The following is a 16894-nucleotide window of genomic DNA, read 5'->3' on the forward strand; positions in this document are numbered from 1 at the left end:
ATAAAACTTGGTAAAACAACAGGGAATACTTTTCTGGGCACAGTCAGAGCTTAAGAGTGGAGCTTGTGACAGGCCTTTGAAGAAGGATGAGGACACAGGTGTCTGTGTGCCTGTGCCCTTGGTGGAACACAGGGTAGCAGTATGGGATGGCAGCCTGCAGTAAAGAGCAATGAACAGGGGCCAAGATGCTGCTGTTGTGGCTAGAAAATGTCAATCATGGTTTAAGAAACCTTCTGGAAGTGGGTAGTTGATGTTTTATGCCACAATAAGACATGAAGGATCATTAACTCTGAAAAAAAGAGGCCCACATCTGTTACAGGACCATGAGTTTCCATCTCTTGCATGTGTTTAATGCTCAGTAATGCTCTGACTGTGAGGACAACTCCTTTAGAAGTGATGGCAATGTTGGTTGTTTTGGGTTTTCTTTTTCATTCAGACTTAAATATAATGGATGCAATCATAATCTAAGACCATAGATTTTCTCTGCAATGATGAATGAAGTCCCCCTTGATCACGTTATTGATCATTTAGTCATGGAAAGGAATATTTTGGTTTAACATCTAGCCAGACAGCAGTCATATCCCACCTGCCTCAAGAATAACTTGTCTTTTAAGTACAATTACTCTCAGGAATCGGGCAGAATGCACAGCAGGGGCACAATCAAACAAACCTGTTCCAGTTTCCTTGAACTGGGGTTGTAAGTGATAAAGGGCTGCTCCAAAGTACACATAGCCCTAATACACTTTCATATTTCACCTGCCTTTGCTGTTAATAGCAATAAACTATAGATCTGAACAGTCTTCTAAGCATTAATGATTCTTGAACATCCCCTTTGTTCCATATATCCAAAGCACTACATTTTCTCTTCCTGCAAGTTCTTGGCTGGCTCTAGCAGGTCTGAAGTGAATGAACTTTAGCCATTGACTATGAAGATAAAACTTCATAACAAAATGCATTGGAAACAGGAATATTTCTAAAGTTGGGAAACCATATATTTAAACCTCAAGAAAGTGGTTTATTATAATCTAGACAATTTCATGGGGGAAAAAAGGGATGCTTCACAAGAATGTACAAAAGGAACACACTTGCATGTCTTCTTCCCAATTAACTTTTGACCGTGGATAAACATGGATTTTGGGACCTTTAACAGAGGGCAGAACTGGGAGGAGACAAGATAAAAACATTGCTTTGAGCTGGAAGTTAATGATTCTTCTACCATGTACCAGCAGAGCTTTGCTTAAGGAGAGAATTCTCTGACTTTTGGGCATTTATGTGGTAGTAACCACCTGTTGTTGTGGATGCAGAACCCAGGTAGGAACCTCTTTAGTGTTCTTCCTGTTTGTCTTAACTTTAAAATGTTACCATTAGTGTTTGCAACTATCAAACACGACCTGTGTAGTTCCCAGTTGCTTTTGCTGTAATAATTGGTAGCACCAGTAAGTCCTGGTGAAAGTGTCAGTGCTTTAGTGATGGCACTGTGCATTGCATGAGTGTCTCTTTCAGCACTCATTTTTTTCATATAAGGTGAACTTAAAAGGTCTTGCTATGTTTGTACTTAAAAATCAGTAAGATACTCAGATTAGCAGCACTGCAGTTAGTGTAAATCACCACAGTTCCATAAATTACTGGAGGAAATGTGGCTCTTGGTCTGTGATTTGCTCTTCTGCTGGGTGATGTCACAGTTCCTGAGAGGGCAGCTGTGGTGACAATCAGCCCAAAGTCTTAGAGTGTCTTTGCTGGATTCTTAAGAGTCCTCAAACATCACTATATTTTTCTTTTATGAGACTCTACAAAGCCTGCAGCAAACTGTTGCCATAACCTTTGTAAATTTATTACCTGTTACTCATGTGGAGGTTTTTTTTAGTTGATGTTCTTATTCATTATAATCTGCATATAATTAGGGGGTATAAAACAAACCTGATTTTTTTTTTTTAATATCCAATAAGGAACAGATCTAGATCTAAGGAATAGACTCCTATAATATCATGTCCCCTGAAGCACTGAGGAAATCTGTCCTTTGCAAGGCTGGCTGCTTTCACTCTGCAATTGAATTGCAAGTTGCTGCAGGATTTCCCATGATGTCGAGGAAGCTGTCAGCTCCCAGCAGCACAAACTATGCACATTGATATTAGTTAAGAGCCTTGATTTGCCCCCACTCAAAGTGTTTCTCAGAAGAGATTGTACCGAGCATAAAATCAAGGGAATTTGTCAAATATTCCAAAAAGTGCACTGAGTGTTAAATTTCATCTGGCTGTACCGCTTAGAGTTTTTTAGTGGATTTTTTTTCTTTTTGCTTGTTTTTTTGGGAAGAGGTTTGGAGTTTTTTCCCCTAGGAAGAAAAATGGGTTAATTTTTGTTTAGGTTGATTGACTACCTAAACAATACCAATACCTTGCCTAATCTTTCTCAGATAACTATTACAGAAGAGGGGCTTGTGCAGGCAAAAAATGGTAGTTTTAGAGAACTCATATTAGTGAAAAGGCACGTTTGGTTCATACTTTTGCTTTCATACTTCATATTTTTAACCAGACCCTTGATTTATGAAACATGGGAAAAATGCTGATGAAAAAAATCTGAAATAACTTTATCAATATTTAAATTTATCAGGCTCAGCAGCTACTGTACGTTGTCATCAATTGTGAATTGACCTTTTCTCTTTTTTTTCTAATGCTCTGGTGGCCTGGAATTTCCCCAGCCCTCATCTCTTCCATCTCCAGTTGATATCTGTGTAGGTCAGGGTCATCTGAGGGTGGGAGTAGATTCTGCCAGCAGATTCTAAGTCATGTTATACTTTTAAACTCTCAAAAAAATAAGCCACTTCTCCTATCCTGTGACCTGCAATGATATGCTCCCCCAGCATATCATTGTGGTCATCAATGTATCATAACTACGAGGAGAAGTTTGTATCTTCAGGTTACACAAAGACAGGTGAATTTCAAAAGTATTTGTGTACTAACTTTTCCTGAGCACCAGGAATTTTATTTCATAACATTTTTTTGTTCATAGCTGTGCAGCCTTGGAGAAATCCTTTCTCTACTTCTTGTTCCTATCTGTCGGAGTAGGAAGGAGAAGCTAATATTTTTTGTCCTGATACATGTGCTGACCCAGACTGACAGCATAGCCACAAAAGAGTTTGGGAAGTAGATATTAGCAGTGGGAAAGCAGATGGACCTTTTCCAGCATTGGAAAAGTTCATCCAACTTTTTTTCAGCTGCATTCAAGCATATAAAACCTCTCTTTGTGTGATTTGTCCCCCTTCTCTCTCTTTTTCGCCCTTTTCTCAAATGAGGAGAGTATTGTGAAAGGTGAAACAAATCAGATCATGTGAGCTGTGATTTCTGAGTTTGACTTGAATTTCAGTACTCTAATAAAATATGCAATATTCCTATCTGCAGATCTGAAGATGGCTTGTTTCAAGTGACCCAATTTTTTCTGAGGGGCTCTGCAGTGGCTTCTGGATCGTCCTTGAGAAATCTGTTCTGATTGTAGTGGGAGTTGCACCAACAGGCAAGTGTTTTCATTCTTTAAATAAACTTTGCAAACAGATATATAGACCTTCTTTACAGCTTTTCTCTGAAGTATCCTTTTTAGTTGTTATTTGTCTCTCAGACACAGAGTTTTAAAAAGCTGAAAAAAAAAAAAAGAAAAAGAAGATGAAGTATTGAATGAAGTACTGAACTATTCATTGCAATAAACCAAAATACAACTTAATAACAAAACAAGGCTTTCAACACTGAAACATTGTGATGGGTCAAAGGATGTGTCATTGTCTGTGGCTGCAGGAAGTTCCTGAGGGAACTGGAGCAGTTCTGCTGAACTGCTGAGCTGCAGATCATTTCAAGCATCTGGGCTTATAGACAGCTCTCTGCAAACAGAAAGAGATCAGGGATACCCTGCATATTACTGCAAGACGAAAAACCATGTGATATCCTTACAGGAGGTCAGTTATGTGAAATAATAAATTCTTTTGGCACTAAGAATTGTTTCCAACAAGCCCATGTAAAGGAATAAATTGGATGGCACACTGTTGCTACAGATTTTACCATATCAATGATTGAGTTCTAAGCCACATGGCCTGCAAATTTAGAGCTTCCTAGGACTCCCTGTGCTTCAGCACTGCTGCTTTGTTGACTCTTGTAGTTTATTTTTGGGCAGGGACTTTGTCTTTTACTCTTCTGTCAAAACTGCCTCTTTTAGCATTAAAAGACAGGACAAAGTAGAAAGGGGAGTGCTCATGTCTCTTAAAAAAATATGTCAAAACTAGATACTCAGAATTTAAACAAGTACACACTTTGAAACATGCAAGTAGTTGAGCCAAATAATTTAAGTAGAAAGGTTCCGTTTCAACATCTCAGCATTTTCCTGTAATTAGTTTCACCAGATTCACCAGAGATGTTCTTAAGCAACTCTGTTTTGGCATATGTGCTTGTGTATTTATCACTGTTTTCTCTTGAGTTCAGATCACCCAGTAAAGAAATCAGTCATGACCGTGGAAACCAAACCCAGCAACGTCAATGACACAAATCAGGAAGCAGAACCTGACCAGCTTTTGGATGATGAAGGAAGCAAAAATCCACCAGTCAAAAAGGCTTCCTCTTGCACTGGATTGAAGGTTTGGTGCCTTAGCAATATCACCACAAATTACCATTGTTACCTGTCAAGAAAGGTTGTTCAAGATGTGACCTGCCACATTCCTTTGTTTCTGTTCCCCCTATCTTTTGTGGAACTGGATATGCATTAGAGGTCCAGGGGATAATCATATCTTATTTTTTTTCTAAAGAAAATAAAAATTCATGATCTACCCTATTTACTCACAAGTTACCTGTAGGTGGATCCCCTTCTTGGTCATTAGAGAGAGACAGCAACTTCAAGTGCAAGACTTGAACCAGCCTCAATTAGGTGCCTACAATGCACTTGTCTGGAGGTTGCTCTCACCACCAGTATTATAGGGTCAAAATAAGGTGAGGTGAACCATATTTCATCAAATGTTTTGTGGTTGACCTGGGGATTGCATTTTAAAACTCAATTGACCCCAGAAAATTTTGCTTGTGTTTTCATGCTTATCAGCAGTTTGTGATTTCAGCCAAACCCTCTGAGAGCACTGCTGGCATAAGGCTCAAAGGGTGATTCTCAGAATTTTTGCCAGTCAAGCTCAGGAAATATAGAACATGTCACGACAAACCCTACATCTGGGAGATTTTTCTCTTCATTCCTGACAAAAAGAGAGTAAATATACAAATTTTCAAGCTCATACTTCCCAGATTTGGTTTCATTTCTTACCGTAGACAGTATTGCAATGTCCAAACCTTTATTTACTTTGTTTATTTACCCAAGTTTCTGTTGTATTGGAACTCTTGCCCAGCGAGCAGTAAGTCTATTTGGTTTTTAGACTATGTGGAAATAGCTGGATAATATTTAAACAAACGTAAACATTTTACCAAATCAATCTTTCTTTGCAAAAGCCACAATGTGTGTTGGTGGAAGCAACAGTCAAAGTACTAAGAGCATTGGCTTTTCCTTGTGAGATATATGGTATACAGGCAAAAGACATTTCAAAATATATTGTATGACACAGAGATGAACTCTATCAGTCACTACATATTCCTCATACTGGTGTATCATAAAAACCTGCATAAAGCCTTTATTTTGATGTCACACTGATTGAAAGAAAGAATCAGTTATGAATTGGCCTAAAATGAGGAACATGTGACCCAAGCAAAAGGCAATTTGGTTTAACTTTGCCACTCCTATTTGAGTAACAAATATATGTCACAACAGTGATTATTCCACACAGTTTTAAATATATTTGATCCCTCTGTGACCCGTTTTCCTGCCCCTCCCTCCTATTTCCTGTCTGAATCTTTCCTCAGGTCTTTCTGGCTGCTCTGTCATTCAGCTACTTCAGCAAAGCCTTGTCTGGCACGATCATGAAGAGCTCCATCACTCAGATTGAGAGAAGGTTTGACCTGACCTCGTCCACCGCGGGTCTCGTCGATGGCAGCTTTGAGATGGGTAATGGATATTCCCCAGCATGCAAAAAGCTGCTCAGAGAAACATGAGACAGCACCTGGCACTAACTCTGGTTCATTGCCTTGCAGGCAACTTGATGGTGATTGCATTTGTGAGCTATTTTGGAGCTAAACTTCATAGGCCCAAAGTAATAGCTGTGGGATGCTTTACTATGGCTTTGGGAAGCTTTTTATCAGCCATGCCTCATTTCTTCATGGGATAGTAAGTACTAATCATGGTTAATTTGGGTAACCTAACAATTGCATTGTGCTTTCTGGTTTTTAAATGAAACTCCTTGTATATTTAGCCTTGGATTTCCAAAGGCCTGTAGAATCTCACTTCCAAGTGCAATGCACCCCATGTGCCACACACGCCACTGTGGTGATGGTGGATGCTCATTTAAAAAATACAGCTCTTCTGAAGTGAAAGTTCAACTCCCTGAAAAAATGAGAAAATCAAAATGCTTTTGTCTCCACTCAGGCTTGTTCAGAAAGGAGGAAAAGAGTGAAATGATGCTAGAGCCTGCAGATGGATGAGTGCTGGTAGAACTCATAACTATTCCAAATGCACATGCCTGGTTAAACTGATTTTCCATATCTGGTTAATATTTATTACCTTCATCAGACTCAGGGAATTACTGCATTATGCTTATATGTGATAATGCTCCTAGCCATAGCTTGGGCACAGGGATGACAAATGAAGTAAGACATATTTCTCTTGATTTCTTATATATATTAGAATAATTTTGGGTATGCTACTGCAAATAGAAAACTGAGGAATTCTTCCTTTCATGTTAGTGGATCTTGCACTAGAACAAGACTTTTCATCAGTTTTTCACTCTAAGACCATGTATCATATTTGTGTACACTGGGCAACCCATGAACCTGAGCCTGAACAAATGTAGGGCAACTACTCTGCACTGTGTCTCCTGATGACTGCTCTTTGTTTCAACCTGAAAAATAAGCCTGCCTGGTCTAACAGAGCCAGGGCAATTCCTTGAAGCAGAATGTGTGCTTTACCATGCTGTTCTGCAAAAGCTAATTGTACTTTGCCCCTCAGCAGCTCTCATTTCTGGGGAAGGGATCATGTTAAAGCAGCTGAGCAGACCAAACACATATAAGATGGAAAGGGACCTTTGCTCAAACTCAAGACATTCTTCTTTTTCTCCTTGGCTGTGGGGTCAACACAGAGAGCTCAATTGGACCTGACCCTAAATTTAGGCATCAAAAATTGAATCCTGTCTGAAATACTTTCACAACCCCTTTTGAATTTTCCAGCTTAAAACTATGCCATCCAGACAGAGAACTCTAAGTCTTATCTGTTCTTAATTTTAGTATTTTGGTTTTCTAAAATGTTCTCAAATAATCTTATTTGCTCCTTCAGTAGCCCTTTGAATTGGTATTTCATCAAAGATACCTTTCTCTTTAGGGAAACAGAAGCCAAGTGGTTCCAGCCCTACCACACTGGTGTTTCCCTAGTGAGCACTGCCTCTAAACCTTCTGTTGTGTGTTTGCAGCTATAAGTATGAGACAACATCACATGCAGCTGCCTCAGCCAACTTAACTTCCAGCACAAATCCCTGTTCCCTACATCAAGGTGTGAATGACACTGTCCTGGAAGTCTCAAGGTCAGGTAAGGAACTGTAAATCAAAGTACAAATACGGGAGCTTGTTTTACCCTGGGTTGCAAGGACTCAGTTACCCAGGGCCTGGAGTTAGGGAGTGGAAGAACTAGTGTGATAGGACATGAAACTACATAGAGTTTAACAGAAAAAAATAATGGAGATTCCTATTATCCTCCTTACAATGTGGAATACAGCTGTTTTATGCATTGCTTGTATGGGAAACAGGGTAGAGAATGAGCCAAGGTTTCTCCACCAGAAACCATCTCAAACTTCTCACATTAAAGATACATGATATATTCCAGGTAATATATTCATGAAAGTATCAATAAGTTATTTTTTTAATGAACTTTTTTTCTCATGGGTGATACTTAACTGTGCTTTTAGAAATCAAATGCAATGGAGGTGGAAGAATGTGTTATTAAAAGATCATGAAAAGTTATAATGGGGTTGACAGCATTTCGTTTACCTCCTGTAAGGAAATGTTCTTAATACCTTGATTTCTAATCCATAATCACTACATGTGCTACATTTCATGTGATTTTTTTCCCTCCTTATCATTCAAGTATTTTATTACAAAGGTGTAAACTCTCATCTGCAGGCTGTGAGAAGGAACCATCATCATATATGTGGATATGTATCTTACTGGGAAACGTGTTACGTGGGATTGGTGAGACACCAATAACACCCCTGGGCATCTCCTACCTTGATGATTTTGCTAAAGAAGAGAATGTTCCTGTGTATGTAGGTAATCTCAACATGAGGTAAACCAAGAGATTCGTAGTATAAGAGGTTGATCTGATGCCTTGGGAAGACTGACCTGAAACAGAGACTGGACAGAGCTAGAAAATAAAGTAGATATTTATTGAAAGGTCTCTAGGATACAGCTTGGGCAGGACAGGGCCTGGCCAGGGCTACATCCAAGGTGGACCAAGAATGGTCACAAAATGGATCATTGGTCACAAAGTCTTACATTTTTATAAGTTTTGGTCCATTTGCATATTGGGGTTTAATTGTCCAATTACAGCTTCAGGTTGTGAGATCCCATCCTTGTTTCTCTCTTCTGTCCCCCGTTGTTTGTGCTTTTGGGCCTGAAAGTTGTACTCATTGTCCTTGGTCTTGAGCAGGAAAAGGATTTGTTTTGTCTCCCTAATCTGTGAAGAGAGCTGACTGACACTTAATGTGAGCTCAGAACTGCACCCCTGGGCAGCACAGGGTCTGAAAAACACGAAAGCTGAAACTCAAGGCATCAGATCAGCCCCTGCAGAAGACAACATTCAGCAATTAAAGGGTACTAGCATCTGTTTCATTGTATTTTCAGCCTGTTTGCACACAATAGCCATGCTGGGCCCCATGTTTGGGTTCCTGTTGGGATCTCTGTGCGCAAGGCTCTACGTGGACGTTGGATTTGTGGATCCAGGTAAGCAACACAGAGGAAAGGTGAAAGTAAGCTAAAACTTGCTCATAAGAATTTACAATAAACAGTTGTGTGTCTTTTCATTATATTAATTATATTAATAGATTTTATGTTTTAATTGTATTTATTTAATTATTTTTGTTGCATAATTTATTATAATTTTACTATATTACTGAAAGCTTTTATAGTAAAGGCAGAATTAGACTGGGAGCATATTTTAGAGCTGTGCTTTAAGATTAAAGGATTGTAATACACACTTCACTCTAAGAATTAGTACCAAGAACTCTCACAAAACCAAGACTTTTTTCTGAATGGGAATTTTAACAAAAAGATTCTGCTAGTACAGCAGCTTAACAGTCTGGGTGAATTTCTCACCCTTTCCACTGAGTATTTTCCATTATTTACATTTCACATGATTTTTGCAGCACAATATACGCTTTTTCTCAGCCCCTGCTTGTTCAGATGAAATGAAAACACATGCATGCATTCACATCTGCACAATGCCAGAGGGGACACAGCAATCCCTGTAAGTGGTGGTCCTTCATCCTGTTCCTTTTCAGTGATCTTGTTTTTCTTGCAGGAAAGAGAAATTTCCAGATCTCCAGAATCCCATAGTTAGATAGGTGAACTATTTTGTGTTTGCCAGTGTTTGATTTTATTCAAGAGTAAAGACAGTGAGCCAATTCCAGTCATGCAGTGAAAATTCTTATAATTTTAGTCCTGCACTGAACAGGCCAGAATTAAAAATCATGAAGATACAGCCATCTACTCTCAGCTTCCTTGCAATACCTTTAAAGCCATGAGTAATTTCACTGACACTACAGTGCCTAATAGCAATCTACACAATTCAGGAAGGCAGAGGATGGTCTCAGGAGCCAAAAAAGGCACTATGCTTGAGGCCTGTCTGCCATCCTTTTTGGTTTCCCATGTGCTGGGTAAGGACCTTGGTGTTGCTATGTATGCCACAAAACATCAGGCAGTGAAAGGTGTAGAATGGCAGATAAAATAACCCTGGACAAACAGGAATGGCTTCAAAACAAAAGAGAGTAAGTTTAGATAGATGTTAGGAAGAAATTCTTCCCTGTAAGGATGGTAGGGCATGGGAGCCTGTTGTCCAGAGAAGCTGTGGATGCCCCATCCCTGGAAGTGTTCAAGGCCAGGTTGGATGGGTCTCAGACCATCCTGGTCAACTGGAAGGAGTCCCTGCCTGTGGGACAGCTTCGAATCCAAACCAATCCATGATTCTATAACACCATTCAGGGTATGATGCCTTCACTGCAGGGATCATCCCTCATTAGATGCTTATTTTTCAAAGTCAGACACTATAAAATGCAGCTGTCATAGCAGAAAAGGGTTGGGAAGGTTCAGCTTCTTCACTGGGGTAACTCGTGCCTGTTTCCCTCACTTCCAGGGAGCATCACTATCACCCCACAGGATTCCCGCTGGGTGGGGGCCTGGTGGCTTGGCTTCCTAATTGCTGGAGCAGCCAGTTTCCTGTCTGCTATCCCATTTTGCTTCCTGCCAAAGAGTCTGAAAAAGCCAGGGGAAGCCAATAAGGACAAAACTTCACGTGGTCTCTTGGAAAGCACGGGTGTCGTGAGGAATAAACTTTCTCCTGAGAAAACGAAGCCAAGGAAGTGGTCAGTAATGCTGAAAGGCAAGTGTTTCTCAAGTTGTATAAATGTGAAAAGCAATAGGCACAACACACATAGGAAATGTAACAGTTCTGCAAAATATTTTGCCTGCCCTGCACTTCCCTCTAAAGCAGGCAGCTATCCCCCAGGAAAGGAAAGGTCCACCAAAAGTTATTAGAAGTGAAAGAGCTTGTTCAGGACTCTGAGGTGCTGCATGCATCACCTGAAATAAATCATCACCCCAGTGGCACCTACCTCTAAATTTTGTGCTGGAAGAAATTTGAACAGTAGAAAAGTGTTCCTGTATCTGAGACTAATTAAAATATTCAAAAGCTCCTTTTGCAATATGGAAAGACAAATTATTCTTTTGAGAGAGTTCATGGAGACTCCTCTGAAGTACATTGGTGCCTGATGAAAATACATCAGGCTTGAATAGATCTGGTTGTGCAGTCCTTGGGGCAAAAAAATGTGGTGGAAAAGTGATGGGAAGAAATGTCTTTTGCTTCATTTGTCAAATGTTTTGTTCAGATCCCAGTGGAAGACACTGGACATCTCCACCAAGGCAGCTCTCAAGGCCTTGAGTCTCTGATAAAATTCATTCAAGCTGTACAAAGTCTGTACTGTGTGGAGCCTCTTAGTCTTCATGTGAATCTCTCAACAGAGCAGCCAGGCTTTAACCCATATTTCTGTCTTCTTTTAGGATTCCCTTCCTGTATCTCAACCTCTGGTGTTTTTCAAGAACCTGATTTTGCTTTCAGATACCCTCATGCAAACGAAGATCAGTACAACTTGCAGTTGGACAGCTGAGGACAGGACCTTGCCTTAAGTTTTGCAGGTTACTCACCAGTAATTATGCCATGCATCTTTCAGTGCCAACTCATATGTCCCTTTCTTTCAGATTTCTGTAACTCCCTGAAAAAAGTATTGGGTAATCGAATGTACTTTACATTTTTGTGTTGCACACTGTTTTATATCAATGGTTTTATTGGTTTCATTACTTACAAACCAAAGTACATGGAACAGCAGTATGGACAATCTACATCCAAATCCAACTTTTTAATAGGTGAGTTCCACCCTGCAAGGACTGCTTGTGCTGTAAGCAGTGCATGGGGAGAAGTTCTGGTGTGCTTTATCTGGGGCTGAATTCCATGCAGAATAGGTTGAGGTGGTCTAACCTGAACCTGAATTATAAAACATACAGGGTTTTTGCCTGTGGGGCCATAACAATTTTTAAAGTTGTATTACATTACATTGCATTGCATTTATATTACATTTATAGCAAGGGCGCCCAAAATATGCAATGAGTGTGGTGTGGAAGTTTTAGTTGCTGAAGCATCTGGGAAGTTCCTTGCAATAAAGCTGGGTTTGGAGGGTTAGGCACTTCACAAACAGCATGTACAACCCAGGGGCTGGACTGAACACAAACCTTCCTAAAGTCATAACAGACCATAAAGCTGCCAGGAACAAAAAACTAAGGACAGACTTTGGCTCTTAAGACTATAATAATTCTTTAATTCTAACATTCCCCTTCTATAATCTCTTTCAGGAGTGACATCCTTACCTCCTGTAGGTCTTGGAATTTTCCTAGGTGGGCTTATAATGAAAAAGCGTAAAATGAGCATCGTTGCAGCGACAAAGTTTTCATTTACCATGTCATTTTTGTCCTATGCCATCAGTTTGCTACACTTTTTTGTTGGCTGTGATAACAATATGGTGGCAGGAATGACAGTGTCCTATGAAGGGTGAGTATCAAACAGAAAAGATTGTGTTTTTCCTCATACTTCTCAAAAAATGTACTGTGACATCAAAGCTAAAAGAGAAACATGCTTTTGCAATGCCAGTGAGAAAGTGAACACTACCACACGTCGTTGGGGTAGTTTTTGTTGGTGAGCAGATTGTCAGCCTGACAGAGCCCAGTGCTGGTTAAAGATTAATTGGGAATTGCACCATTAGCAATGCAGGTTGTTTTGCTGGGGGAGGGTGGGAGGATTGCTGTGCAATGTTTTCATTAGGAATGTAAATAGTGGACCAGGGAATACACTTAAGAAGCACGGGGATAGAAAACTGGCAAGCACATGGGTTTCATTTACCTAGAAAGGAGAAGATGAGTGAAGACATATCTTTCTGCTCAATACACAAAGAATGTCTGAAAGCAAAAGATAATACTGCATTCTTCATATCTTTGACGAAAAGTTAGGCTAGGCTTTAAGAGAATATTTTTTAGCTACAGAGACCAGGGGATCTGGTTTCTGTCATGGGTGCATTTTTACCAGCTGATAAAGATACACTTGATAAGACTGAGATAACCTTTGCTAGGTCTAACTTCAGTTAGGGGGGAGGCCTAATGACCTCTTCCTCCTTTCTCTTTTCTGTCTGTACCTGTAAAATCAGTAGCAATGTTTTAATCTGTTTTGAAATTCTCTATAATCTTGTAATCGCTTTAATATCAGTGCAAGTAGGATGGAATCTCAAACAGACCAATAGAGATGTAGAAACTCTGCTGTGAAAACATATCCTGAGCATATGAGGTGGGTTTCAGAACAGCAACAGTGTCACACAGAAGGGACTTCACTGACTTCAGCACTGAATTTAAAATTTCTTACACTTGTCTGAACTTAACTTCCAAGCAACCCCGTTCTGTACCACAACAATTCCTTATTTTCGGAGTGCAACTCTCACTGCAAGTGTGCCTCCAACGCGTGGGATCCTGTGTGTGGAGCCAATGGGATCACCTATGTCTCAGCATGTCTGGCTGGCTGCGAGGCTTCCGTGGGACATGGAAAGAACACAGTAAGACCCTGCTTTGGTGACCGAGGTTTCCTACCAGGTTATTTTCCACACAACGCGGAAAATTTAGTAGGATAATGCATTGCAGGAGAACCAAAGCTGCTGGGGATTAGTCAGTAAAGTGTTTTTGATTTCTGGCTACAAACAGCACAGAGAAGGGAGATTTCTCTGAGTTACTGCACATTAAGAAGAAAGCTCTAGCTCCTTGTTCTAGATATTCACTTTTGACTTCTGTAGGTTGAGCATAAGAGGGGGAAACTCACAAATCAAATTGGTTTCATGTTGCCTGAAGGTTGTCCATTGGCTTTGCCTTCCATAAATCTCATTTTGGCTGCCCTGAGGCTTTACCTAACAGTTGAAGTACACTGAGATAGCAGAGCATCTTCCCCACTTACTGATCATTAATGTTTAAGTAAGAAAAATGGGTTAGGGAAAGGCACTTTGTTTCCTCCATGTGAGACTTTGGGAAGTCAGGAAACTGCTTGTTTCTCTGGGTGACTGATTTTTGCTACGTATGGAGTGCTGGAGATAATTCCCAGAGTCCCAGAGACAAAACCCTTTATCGGGCTGTGCCATTTGCATGTTTCCTGATGCCAGGTGATCACTCCAGAACATAAACGGCCTAGAGCCATCTCTTTACTCTGTTTTTCTCCCCAACAGAATCCCCATTTCATGAGCAGTGTCCTACCAAATCCATCTTGTGTCTTCCAGGTCTTCCATAACTGCAGATGCCTTGAAATCAACAGTTCATGGACAGGAAACAATACTGCAACCTTGGGGCAATGTCCAAAAAGTGATGATTGTTCGAGGAAGTTCATTTATTACACAGTAATACAAGTCATAGCTGGCTTTTGCTATGCCCTGGGAGCCACTCCTTCGTACGTGATTATGTTTAGGTGAGTACAGCTGGCTGTTTACCAAAGGCTTTCTAGTGAGGCTTTCAGAGTCATGTGTGTTTCTTTAGGAAAAAAAAAGGGACTTTCTTGCTCATCAGGAGCAAGGACAAGGAGTAATGGGTTCAAACTGAAAGAGGGAAAGTTTAGGTTGGAAGAAATTCCTCCCTATGAGGGAGGTGAGGCCCTGGCACAGCTGCCCAGAGAAGCTGTGGCTGCCCCATCCCTGGAAGTGTCCAAGGCCAGGCTGGATGGGGCTCTGAGCAACCTGGGATAGTGGAAGGTGTCCCTGCTCATTGCATGGTTTTGGAATAAGATAATCTTTAACGTTCTTTCCAAACCAAACCATTTTGTGATTCTATGGCTCTGTAATCAGGTTTTCCAGAACATGTCCTTTTTTCTGCTTGGATTTGGAAAGTGCCATGCATTTGCCAGGATTTCTGTGCAAGGAGATGGCAGAGGCTGGAGATATAAGGATTTCAAATCAGTGCCCATTTCTGATGCCTGGAATGCTGTTCCCCATGAAATAGATGAGTGTAATGCCAGGAGGCTTTGTGCTGCCCAAGATGTGTCCTTGTACAGAGGAATTCTGTTCAAGCACAGAAAGATGCTGCACTATCCATGCCACCTGCAACTCTTTTGTCTTAGGGCAATAGGATATTTCCCATTAAATATTCCATCAAGTGTGGGAAATGTTTGCCCAAGAGTGAAGGCAGCTGGAGAGCCAATTTCCATAGGGTTGGATAGACTCTGATTATGACTTTAAAACTTCAATTCCTTAATCATGCATAGAGAATGGGTTTGCCAGGAGCTATTTGATAGAATTCAGTAGATTAATTCACCTTTTTCATACCATTTAACACACTTCAGCAGATGAAGGAAGCACTCTTCTTCTGTATTTTGGCTTTCTGTCAACAAGAATAATAATTTCAGGTTATTAATAAATTCAGGTTATTTAACAGCAGTTTAATAGGCATGTCTAAGCACTAAATAAGGCAACTCTTCTTACTTGTCCCTCTCTTTTTCAGATGTGTTCAGCCAGAGCTCAAAGCTCTTGCACTTGGTCTATTCACACTCTCTATAAGAATGCTGGGTAAGAGAAATCATTGCTGACTCCAATCCACCCGGTGTAATCACCACTAAGGAAATACAAAGCTGATTTCTGGGGAAGATGTCCTTTCCTGTGGAATCCTGTCCCATTTTTGCTTGTCTCCTTGCAGCTGGGATCCCAGCACCAGTTTATTTCGGTGCAGCCATCGACACCACGTGCTTGAAATGGGGCAGCACCAGCTGTGGGAAGAGAGGGGCGTGCAGGTTCTATGACTCCAATGCAAACAGGTAAAGCAAATTAGGGAACAAAAGCCCTCTCTGTGGGGAAATATGCTTGGTTCTCTTACACTGGAGTGTGTGATCCAAAATCACAGTCAGATACTAACTCTGGGCGCAGCTTTAAGTCAGTCCAGAACTCCTGAAATTGAAAAATCTCAAGATCAAGTGTTAAGCTCTCAATTTTTAGTCAGTTTTTATGCTGTGCAAATGAAATTTAATGTCCATGCCAGAGATTTCTGGAATGAGTTGTGTATTTTTAATATACTTAGAGCCAATTAAAATACCTCCGAATTTAGGGCTTACCATAAAGAGGAAAGTTACCCAAATTTACCTTATTTGCAGGTAGTTTTTCACACTGGCAAGAATGTTAACTCTGTGCATTGGCCACTTTTGACAAAAAAGTCCATGAAAGAATATTGTACTGAGTAGCTGTAGGTGTTGGTGAAACCCAAACATTGTCAGTCTCCTGGGGGATTGCTCCATAGATTTTTCTCAGTTTCACTCAGGTCTTGGCCACTTCTGATGTGTTTTTTATTTTTACATACAAATAGGTCACTCTGGTGACCCCAATATATTTCTAGCCCTGAAGAGTCTAAAGTCTTAAAGTGATCCAAAAATCTTAAAAAAAAAAAAAAAAAAAAAAAAAAAAAAAAAAAAAAAAAGCAAGTTTCATTTTGCAGTTGTCTTCACAAGTGAAAAGAATATTATCAGTTCTTTGGGAGAAGTTTTTGCAAGTAAAAATGTCAAGGTTTTGGTATCATTTACAAACAATGAGTTTTAATGTCTTCCCCTAAGCTTCTTTAAAGCTATTGAAGTGATTTTCTTCAGTGTTTTTGTAAAATTCAATGCCTGGCCCAATCTTCTATGCTCTGTCCCACAGGAATGTCTTCCTTGGCTTAGGAGCAATTTTAAGAGGTCCTTCCTACTTGATTGGAATAATTTTTTATATATTGATAAAGAAACACTTTAAAAAACAGAACTCTGGGCCTCTAGAGAATGGACAAGAAGATGCTGCTGAAAATAAAGAAGAAAACTGCAAGATCAAGGAACGTTTGCCAGGTTCTTCTGATGCAGAGAACGAATCCTCTATTTAGAAAGCAACTTAGACCAGTGGCATGTGAATCAGGTCAGCTTCCTTTAGAAACACCATTCAAAATGCTGTGAGTAATTAAATGATAAATAATAACACTGTACAGAGAGCATA

General features: G+C 40.2%; 1 protein-coding gene across 1 annotated transcript; it reads left to right on the plus strand.

Moving 5' to 3' along the window:
* The first annotated feature begins 4366 nt into the window (after nucleotides 1-4366).
* On the plus strand, nucleotides 4367-16797 carry LOC134549561 (solute carrier organic anion transporter family member 1C1-like). The gene is made up of 14 exons (XM_063395220.1): nucleotides 4367-4612; nucleotides 5871-6012; nucleotides 6099-6231; nucleotides 7526-7641; nucleotides 8232-8378; nucleotides 8952-9050; nucleotides 10459-10704; nucleotides 11580-11744; nucleotides 12228-12423; nucleotides 13309-13471; nucleotides 14180-14364; nucleotides 15390-15454; nucleotides 15582-15699; nucleotides 16571-16797. The coding sequence occupies exons 1-14, from the start codon at nucleotides 4421-4423 to the stop codon at nucleotides 16782-16784; spliced, it is 2181 nt and encodes a 726-aa protein (XP_063251290.1). The 5' UTR covers nucleotides 4367-4420; the 3' UTR covers nucleotides 16785-16797.
* The last annotated feature ends 97 nt before the right edge of the window (nucleotides 16798-16894 follow it).

The sequence above is a fragment of the Prinia subflava genome, chromosome 4, assembly GCF_021018805.1.
Source record: "Prinia subflava isolate CZ2003 ecotype Zambia chromosome 4, Cam_Psub_1.2, whole genome shotgun sequence".
Classification (NCBI taxonomy): Eukaryota; Metazoa; Chordata; class Aves; order Passeriformes; family Cisticolidae; genus Prinia; species Prinia subflava.

Bases quoted from the DNA above. Each gene is read 5' to 3' on its own strand.
- LOC134549561 (XM_063395220.1), top strand. From the start codon at position 4,421: ATGTGCTTGTGTATTTATCACTGTTTTCTCTTGAGTTCAGATCACCCA. The intron at 6,232-7,525 runs GTAAGTACTAAT...GTGTGTTTGCAG, and splicing joins CCTCATTTCTTCATGGGATA to CTATAAGTATGAGACAACAT. The intron at 11,745-12,227 runs GTGAGTTCCACC...AATCTCTTTCAG, and splicing joins CAAATCCAACTTTTTAATAG to GAGTGACATCCTTACCTCCT.